The sequence below is a fragment of the Nanorana parkeri genome, unplaced genomic scaffold (assembly GCF_000935625.1).
Source record: "Nanorana parkeri isolate BGI_ZX_2015 unplaced genomic scaffold, ASM93562v1 scaffold1340, whole genome shotgun sequence".
In the NCBI taxonomy this organism is placed as follows: domain Eukaryota; kingdom Metazoa; phylum Chordata; class Amphibia; order Anura; family Dicroglossidae; genus Nanorana; species Nanorana parkeri.
The window spans coordinates 210,379-220,617 of record NW_017307608.1 but is presented as its reverse complement, the minus strand read 5'-3'; the positions used below and the strand labels follow the sequence as shown (position 1 = coordinate 220,617).

At 41.1% G+C, this 10,239-nt stretch overlaps 1 protein-coding gene across 1 annotated transcript in view; it reads right to left on the bottom strand.

Moving 5' to 3' along the window:
• Positions 1 to 10,239, bottom strand: part of LOC108797808 (ephrin type-A receptor 6) — a 355,406-nt gene that overhangs the window by 162,123 nt on the left and 183,044 nt on the right. The window contains exon 6 of the mRNA XM_018569475.1: positions 2,432 to 2,502. Within this exon, the coding sequence (XP_018424977.1) occupies positions 2,432 to 2,502 (71 nt within the window). The remainder of the gene's footprint in view (positions 1 to 2,431; positions 2,503 to 10,239) is intronic.

Genomic DNA, 10,239 nt, shown 5'->3' with positions numbered 1-10,239 from the left:
GCAGCAGAGCCGCCGGACAATAGGAAACTATTGGGCGGAGCTAGCTGTCACTGCTAGCTCCGCACAATCGTTTTCTATTTACTTTTTTAAACTTTTTTCACTCTTTTTCTTTTCTGCTCAGTACCTCTGAGGGACCGAGCAGAACCGCCGAGCCAAATGCCGCTCGGCGGCATTTGGCTATTCACTCACTGCTGTTCGGGATCTTTAAGAATAGCCGGAACAGCAGTGAGAAGCCTGCCAGAGGTTCGGCTCGGCCGATCCAGATGTTGGATCGGCTGAGTCGAACTCCTTCTGCACTGCACTTTGGGTCAGCCGAACATGCTGAGCATGTTCGGCCGACCCGAAGCCACACGAAGCAGGCCGTTGTACGGCGGATTTCAGCCGATGTACGGCTGAAATCAGCCGTACCAGCCTGAAGTGAATAGCCGAACAGTGTTCGGCTCACTTCACTTCTGATCGGTCATTCACTCGGCTGCCCTCGGCAGCATAGTGAATAGACCCCTTAGACTCTCAAAAGCCCCTTAATGAGCCAGGCCATAAATGCATGTTGTATAGAGTCTAGCAAAGCAGTTTTAAACAATACACATTCTGAGTTGACCTGCCAAGGTCAAACTTTACACATAATTAATAATCTCTGCTATACTAAAATTACATTCATAACAAGTATCTACCTAAATGTATAAGAATATAACAATCAAGTAGATACCAAAAACACCTGTGCAACATGTTTGAGGTCTATTATATTGTCATTTAATCTTTTAAGAAGAACTATGGGGAGAGGTAAATACACTTTCCCCCATGATTAGAGCCGACGTGTGACGCTGAAGCTGTCACACCTCGGCTCTATAGATTGGGAAATGAGTGATCACATACCGCCGATCACTTATTTTCCGATCTTCTCCACCCCTCCCTGCAGGGATTCGCTCCTCCCCTGTCCATTCCTCCATCGTGTGGCCAGCTGTCAATCAGCAATAATGTCAGGATCCGTCCTGGCTGCAGTGTGGCTCCGCGCTTTCAGCAGATATCGGGCAATAGACCGCTATATGCTAAGTTTTGGGTCACAGGAGGACATAGTACATGTCCTCCTGTGATTCTTAAGAGAACCGTGACCAAAACAGGTTGTGCCATAGTTCTCTTTTAATTCAGATATAATGGGGTTGATTTACTAACCTTATAAACACACCACGAACATGTATACACCTCTGTAGTGTGTTCCCTCCCAGCATGATCTATGGGTGGAATCTAAACACCTTTGTAGTGTGTACACACCCAGCAGGTGTGTTGTGCAAAGCCCTGCATGAATTGCAAGGCGATGTTGTGTAAATTAGCTCTATGTTGTGTTGCTTGCGTTGATTAATGCAGGAATGTAAATGCATGAGCTAACCATTTTTGTCTAAACTGTGAAGCAGCATTATATATGCATCATGTGCATGATTTCTCCATATATGGCATTAGTAGAAGTATGCTTTTAGAGACTTTTTGGTTGATAAATACGTTTTGCTGTGTGAAAATCACACGCACCTGGTGCGTGCGTGTGTTTAGGTTAGTATATCACCCCCAATGACTCCAATACAATCTAATTTTATCCCAATACATCAGATTGGACATACTCTGCAGTGGAGTGGACTCTTGTTTTCTTTTCTTTCATTGAAATGATGTTCAAACATTGTTAAGCTAAATCTCTAAATGTTCTAAATCAGAAATTTAAGAATCTTTGCCTCTGTGAGGGCGTCTATATTTTCCTATTCTGTTTATTCCTGTCTGAGCATGGCATTTAGTACCACAGGCACTTCTTAAAGATCAGAATTACTACAGCAAATGCAGTGAACAGTTCATGTTTCCGGTAAATCACGTGGCTACTGTGGGTGTGTGTGTAAAGGGTTAACTTCAGAGTTAACCGACCCCAGTGTTGATCACTCTCAGTCTGATGGCACCTAGATTGTTGGTGTTGCATGAGCTAGAAAAGGCTGAAAATGTGTAAGTCTTATTCTGCTGGCAATGGCAGTATCTGAGGCTGCCACCATCACATTCTAGTGGCAGTGTTGGGATCTGAAACTCCCATCATCACACCAGCAACTTCAGCACCGCTGGTGTAGAAAAATGAGAGATTCGAGATGACATGTAGAACATATTCTCAGACAGACTCACTCATGTCATAATCGCAAAGGAAAGAAAAATATCTTCATAATGGCCTCCCTTGGAATTGGAATCCTGCCTTGTCCCACTCCACCTAACACTGAGAAATCCCTTGTTATTATAAGCCCCTCTATATGATTAAGGGTGTAACTGTTTTCCTGGGGCAACGTCCGCTGCTGTACCTCTCTTCTCACAATTCACTTACATTCACATACGTTACACAGCAAACAAACAAAAAATAATAAAAAGCATGCTGAGGTAAGAAAAACAATGAGCTAAGAGCCATATCACTCACAGTTTCCATTTTGCAGATGTGCACGCCTTTTTTCTTCAGATTTCATTTTTGCTTTAATATACCACTGGCACCTGGGGAAAAACACAGTTATAACTATAAGTTTGTTTACAAGGAAGCATTTCAGCCCAAAACACCTTGTTTATCAATATTTCAATTTCAATAATTATTCACATTGTCCATGGCAATAGTTTAGATCATTCTCAAGTAGGGTTCCTCCAGAGGTTGCTAGGAGTTCCTTGAGCATTAGTAGATTAATCTTCTGGTTTACAGCACTTTTGTTGTTCCAGTACCATCAGCTGGCAGAGCCAGAGACTTGGGACCAGTGATTATCAATAAAAGGGAAACTACACTTAAAACAAATGTAACAGGGCATTCTTTCCTCTTAACACTATCGTAAGTGGGTCCTTCTTCCATTAGCCATTAATATTTGGGGGTCAATAACCTATTGGCCATGGCCAATGCTAGGAGGCACCTTTCCACTGACCACCAAGTAAAGGGATATTTTTCTCCTCACCTCCAATGTTAAGGGACACTACACTTTTTATGTTCTGAGTCTATTTCTGCACATTATATTTATTTTAATAATTTTTACTACCAATAAGTAGCACATATCCAAAATAAGGGTTATGTAGGATTCTCTCTTGAGCGTAGGTTTACTGTGTAAAAGGTATGCACAGGCAAACAGACATGCTCCTCACTGTTCCAGTCTAAGCACTACCGTACAGTAGACTGCAAGAGGCAAAAGTCAAATTAAATTAATGTACCTACACCTATTGAATTTGAAAAACATTTCATTAATAATAAATAATAGATACTTAGTTGCAGTCAGTGGTATTTTATTATAATCTGCCTGAAGTCCAGCTTTAAAATGTATTCACTTAAATACAGCCCTTCATGGTAACATACTTACTTTTTTTGCTTCCCAACCAATCTGTTCAGAAAGCAAAGACCTGTAAAAGCCATGAGTTGCTAGAGTTATAGCTTACACAGGGCTATGGACTCCACTGTAACAGAAGCCCAGTGTTGTCACTTAAACTGACTCAGAATCTACCTAAAAGTATGAGGTATTGTCTTTGGCACCCAACACTGGATGGAATGGAAAATGAGAATAGAATTTTCATACTCAGATCCAATTCTGGATCAGTGATGGGCTCGATGTTCGAGTTGACAGTTTGACTCGAACATTGCTAGTTCGTGTGTTCGGCTAACACACAAACCATCAGGGCGTTCAGTGGCGAGCGCCCCACAAGGCACTGCGCATTGCACGGTGCCTTGTGAAGCCCTGATGCATTACATTGCTTTACCCATTCATAGCACAGTGCACTTTGAGAGCTATGATTGGGCGGGAGGGCGTCGCGAGTGGACAGGTCGGCGGGCGCCAGGTTTTTTTCAATTATTATTTGTATTTATTTTTACTTGTTTTATTTTTTATTCCGTTAAGTCGGGGGCGACTCTGGAAAAGCACCCGCCCAGTGCCGAGGTCATGTGGCATGGTATGGCAGGGAGGGGCGCTCGCTTGTCCCCCCCTTTTCCTGCCCTGCCAAGCCTGTGCTCGGATCAAGGGTCAGGTTGAGAATTTTAGAGGGACCCCACATCTTTTTTCCCCCATTTTTGAGGGTGGGGTTCCTCCTCCTTAAAATTCCTACCAGACCTCAAGGGCCTGGTATGACTTTGGAGGGGAACCACACACAATTTTTTTTAATTTTTTTATTGTAACTTCGGGTCCCTCCTAAAATTCCTACCAGACCTAAAGTGTCTGGTATGACTTTTGGGGGGAACCCCATGCTTTTTTTTTTCTATAGAATGGGTTTTCTCCCAACTTTCCTACCAGACCTAAAGGGTCTGGTATTGTTTGGGAGGGGGAGCCATACCCTTTTTTTTTCCTTTATGAATTTAATTTTTTTTCTTTGTAAATTTCACTTTTTGCTACAGCAGGTTCTATACATTGTACAGATGTGCCACTTTACAGGCAGTTTAAGGGGACCCCCCAAGCATGATATTTAAAGGAATTTTTCAATTGGCCAATAACTTGCATATAAACCTTCAAAATGGGGACATTTGATTTTCAGAGTTCTGGTCCTATAGACTTTCATTGAGTTTGAAGTTCGAGTTAGAACTTTTTCCATGTTCGAAAGTTTGAACTTGAACTGAACAGGGGTGTGTTCCGCCCATCACTATTCTGGATATATTCTGTCAGATTAGCTCATCTGCCACCTAAAGAAATGACTGCCTTTGGAAAGTTTACTTACTCTTGCCCCGTAGAAAACAAATTATAAGGGTCTTTTACTCTCGTCACTGGTTTCTTTATTTTGTTTAGTTATTTTAAATGAAATAAGTACTCTGCTAAGCACAATTATTTTTTTATGTCTCCATTAGGAAATGGGTGGAGAAGATGGAATTTTGGATCCTGTTTGTTTTTGACCCTGCATCATCAATATGTCACAACTGAGTAGGTCTGAATAAGGAAAAGATGTTCTTCTCCCATGATGCAATTTAATTTTTTTGTTCATTACTATGTGCAGAATCAGCATGTTATAGTAGAAGGGACAGGGTTTGGATAAAGCATTTGTTTGGGTATCATATACATGGCTGCTAGTCAGCTTTTCCCTTCATTAGAGGGATGCAAGTAAATGCATCATTTGATCATATTCAGTAATTTTACCAGCTAATTAAAACAACACTCTCTTTTTTCATTTGGCCTCAGTTCAGCAGGATATATCTTCCTCTGGAGTCTCTGTTAGATAAAAGAAGCAGCTGGGTGAGTTAGTCTAACAGAGTCAGTCGCAGGTGAACACAGACTATAAAGCATTTTCCAGATAATGCTGCAACTTCCTAGATGGATTAACATTACCTACTGTTTGCTGACTGATAACATTTGCTCAGAATTTTCACCCCAGATTATGAGACTCTATCCTACTTATATTAATTATGCTGAGTAGTTTGCTAAGCTCCCAAACCAATACTGAGCATATAATAAACAATCACAGCATTGCTAGCACTGAGCAAAAGCATATTAGGCAGATTTTCCCTCTCAAGTGTGCAATAACGCCTGTCAGGAGCACCATTGAGAATGTGACAAGCATTTTATACTTTAATTACAGTGTTTCCAGGTGAATTACTGCACATCTTCACAAATAATCCATTGTGCTAGACATGAGATTCTCAGCCCTAAGAAGTTTGGAAGAGGTTTGTATATGGATGTAGTTAGTATATACAGTAGCATACAACAGTGCAAAACATAGCTGGCTCTCCTTATTGCCTCAGAATATGGTGTTGTGGTTTTCCCTTGTATAGATAAAATTGGGATAGTGTTTTGACAATTGATACTTTGTACTGCCATGGAGTCCAGTGCCAAAAACCTGTGAACAAGTGACATGCAGCGTCTTTTGGAATATGAGCTTTTCCTGTATTAAAATATAGGTAGCAATGATCTCTAAAGAAGATGCTGAGTTTAATGGGCCCTCCTGGCCTTTCTACTGGTGCATTGCTTTAATGCTCCCCCAAATCACTTACTGACACATCCGAATGACCGACATCCACACATCTTTGCTTGCAGGCTTTATTGGCTCAAAGTCCAAGGAAGACAGTGACAAAAATACCTCAGCTTAAATACATAATTAACCTTCTCATGGGTCTGGGGGGCGCATTTTATTCTGAAACCACCAATTCTTCAATGTGTGGAACAGTAATAGACTGTAATGGATTGAGCAAGCTTTCTGAAACTGCTCCCTGTTTCTAGCCATCTTCCAATATTCCAGGGCCCTAGCAAAAAGACTCCTCTGAAAGGCAAAAAGTCTCCTCACAGTCGACCTTGCAAAGAGTCTTCTAAAAGAGCTGTTATCTCCTTCTCCAGCTCACATCACTGAATTAAACCTCTTAGTAATTGACCAGAATGGGATAAAAATTCATAACTCTTTACTAGGGCTGGGGAAATTAACGATTAATCGTTAAACTTTTTGTTCGATTAAAATTCTTTTGATCGAAAATGAAAAGATTCACCTCGCCGCCGGCTTCCGGGAGTCCCGTCGGGAGTCCCGCCGGCTTCTGGGAGTCCCGTCCTCCCCCCTTCTCCAAGTGGCTCCGTCGGCTAATGAAGGGAGGGGGGAGGAGTCCGGTGACGTCGATGTCCGTTACGTCACCGGACTCCTCCCCCCTTCCCTTCGTTAGCCGACGGAGCCACTTGGGCCAGTGAGTTTGCCCAAGAAGCACCAAGCTTCTGTCTTATCTTAAACTTATATATATGCACTATGTGGCTCTCCATTAACCCCCCCCATTTCGCTCCCAGAAATGTGCCCATTGAAATTTACTGATATTATGAAACTTACCAACTTGCCACAGAAACTTGTTTAAGACTTTTTGAAAAACATCTGGGCATGGTACCCATAAAGAGCAACCTTTGGAAAAAAGCATCACTAGCTGCAACAGCTGCAAGGATCGGGGACACCCAAAATGTGCAAGTATGCCAGCAAAGCATTAGCAATTTGTTAAAATGCACTGAAAGGTTTGCTGAATGTTAAGTATTTGTACTTAAATTTCTACATAACATGCAAAACCTTATGTTATAGCAAAACTTCATAACATGCCTATCTCTGCATGGCATTGAATCTAAGATAAGTAAGAACACTGCCTGTTTAACATACCATTGGCTAGGCAGGTCTGAGGCACGAAAAAAAGTCACACAAATAAATCTTCCCCTACTTAGCACTACGTAAGCTATACCAGCCAGATTCAGGTAGTACAGTAGGTGGCACAATACTTTGAGGGTTCAGGACCCGGACTGCACATTTCCAATGTATTGAACATAGGAAGGTGGTAGCAAAATTCCAGTTTTACTTCTATCTGGTTTACCATTATGAGTTTTATCATAAATGGGTCACAGTAACCCTATTGCACACGGATAGGATGTTATATATGTAATATGCATATTGCAAAGTACGACCGAAAGGGTACCATACAATCACTGAACAATGAATCTGTGACTGATGTAACTAGGCCTTAGGATTCTAATACATTCTTTTAACTGACTGTGGTGAGCCTGACCCCTTCCAGTCAGAGCCAACAATTAACATCCTCTTCAATAGTCCTCTATCAAAATGTAAGGCACAAACCACACAACGGGGCTCGCTTTCCTCAGAATAGCTACAACCTATTTGGCATATCTTTGGCATTACACCTTTCAACGTGTTATTTGCAACGGTTGTGAAATGAATTCTGTTTGCTTCTGGCGGATAATCGCTTGGCGGATAAAGCAGCAGGTGCTTATCTCGCCCTGCCTCTCCAGTACGAATAGACTCATCAGAAAACTTGTGATGCGACAGTTCATCAAATTGCTAATTCCAAAGAGTACAGCAAAACACATCTGTGAGTGACCAATCCAAGCCCTTCAAAGTAAAATTTGTTTTAAATCCTGCCAGTAAATGGAGTATTTATTCACAATTTTCCTGCCTAGTGTTCATAGAATAATTTCCCATGAATGCCCCCTTATCACTGTTCTTAAATGATACTTCAGATTGAATTTATATCTCGCCTGGCACATGACTGAGTCTTTTATATTCAACATGTCTCTAAGATACATCAGGACTGCTAATGTCCCTATAATCACCCTGCAAATAAGGGGCATAACCAGGACTTAAATATATCACATGTATTAGGTTTGCATCTATTAAAAGTATTGATTTACAAAGAACAAACAGCAAGAGAGAATGTATTGATTAGTGCTGAGCTACTTGCACATCCGAATAACAAAAGTTTAATTTACTTTACTTATTTGCTCATCTGATGACAATTTGGGAGCTAATGTTTCATTTACATATAAAGTGTAATTTCTGAGCATGGCCATTTTGTATTGAAAAAACAGAGCGCAGAAGAAAGATTGAAGTGTTTGCTTGCTTTAATGTTTTGTTGTAAATGTATTTCATATTCAAATGTACTTTAGATCACAGATTCTCAACCCCTGGTTCATATACCCCAAGGAGCACTTTTATGTATGAAATAAAATGAATCTTATCAGTTTAGATTTTGGATAAATTAAAATTTCAGGCTGTTATTTCTCACATAAATGTTTTGTGGCTACAAGCATCCAGATTTCTCAATGAGTTGGACACTCTCTTTGACCTTCCTATCTCACTTGAATATTGATAATGGGACTAGCCCATCTGATGGCAGACTGCAATTCTATCCAGCCGGTCATATGATCCAAACACGTCCATGTTAATGCTTTTCAGTTTTCTGTGTCACCCGTCTGTTCATTAGAGAATATATCAGTGTTATGATACCGATTCATTATCCAATAAGCTGGAAAGTGGAGGGGTAAAATGAAAGCAGCAGATCTGAGCCAGAAAATGTGGAAGCCACCTACCTGTCTGCACTATCTGTCAAAGTATTACAAAGCCTTTAGATAAAATGGTTTACTCAAATCACATATCTCTGCTGTGTATTCAGCTGTTTGCCAAGAATTCTGTTCTGTGTAAAGTTTTGATTGTTTTCTGTCTTACTGTACAATCTCATTACTCTTTGAAGTGATTTACGGAATAACTGATTGTTTATGTTGGCCTGTCACCTACAGCTGAAATCTGGTGTTGAAACCCAGCCATTGAGATATAATGATGCTCTGTGAGTGACACCAAACCTAAAATGTCAGGTTTAGTTCAACAGTAGAACTACTGACTTTTATAGAGTGCTGGATGGGATACACTGCTTTGTGTTACTGCATACATATATAGCCACCCTGCCTTAAGCAGGAGTGACTATTTAAATTTAGAGCTGTCAGATTGTAGTAATTCTGATCCTGATTTGATAGTCTGTGCTCGATTGGTTTCTCCTAAGCTCTCTGTTTTTGTTTTCTATCTGCCTGCTGCTGGGTGTGGCCATGCAATAGAGCAGAACAGCCAATAATGGTGCATTATGAACATGTGTGTCTCCCCTGCCAATCACTAGAAGGTTTGTAGACAGTGGTGCATGCTGGGAGAGGACATAAATATTTGGGGTTGAACTTGTTAGTGTCTCTTCCCCCCTGGGCCTCATGCCTGGAGTAGGAATGCTGTGGATTGTCTGACCCTTCTAGGCCTGCTGCCTAGATAGTGAAGCCATGTGCTCAGACTGAGCCCTGGGTCTAAGGTCTAGTGAGTGAAGCTTAAGGATGGAGATGACAGAGAGCAACTTCAGCAGGTACGGGGAGCCTGGCAAGTTGATCCTCTATTGAAGATGGAGATTTCTGCTGAAATGGATTGGAAGCTATTACATCAAGTACTACACAGCCAGGAACTCAAGACACAGGTTGCATCAGGTTTGTTATTCAAAACTTTAAAACAAGGCACAAGATGCTGTGCAAAGTATGAAGATTATGGTAATGCTCAAGGCTTGCAGCTCTAAAGTCCAGGGTTAAGTTCTTCCCACAAAAACGAAATCGAATGATAATTGGCAAGGAAGGAAACATTCTTCTTGTACCTCCGTGGTTAATTGTTGTTTGAGCATGGCTTCCCTCCACTGCTGTGCAATGGGCTGATGATGTATGTTTTCCCCTCTCTGAGGAATGCATGGCGGAATCACAAGTGTAAAGATGCTTAATGTACCCTCATCACATGTGATTAGCTAAGACATGCTACAGGTCCTTCAATCAGTGCGTGCAGGAAAATGAAGACATAAGATTCTTCCCGTCTCACTATAAATATTGAAGGAATTATAGCTAATTGGATTCTGAGGAAATGGAAATGAAACACTGGATGTTATCTGCGCCATTAAAGGTGCATTGACTCCTGCAAACATCTGCTAAAATCCACTTACTCGCAAGTTTCTTTATTTCATGATTA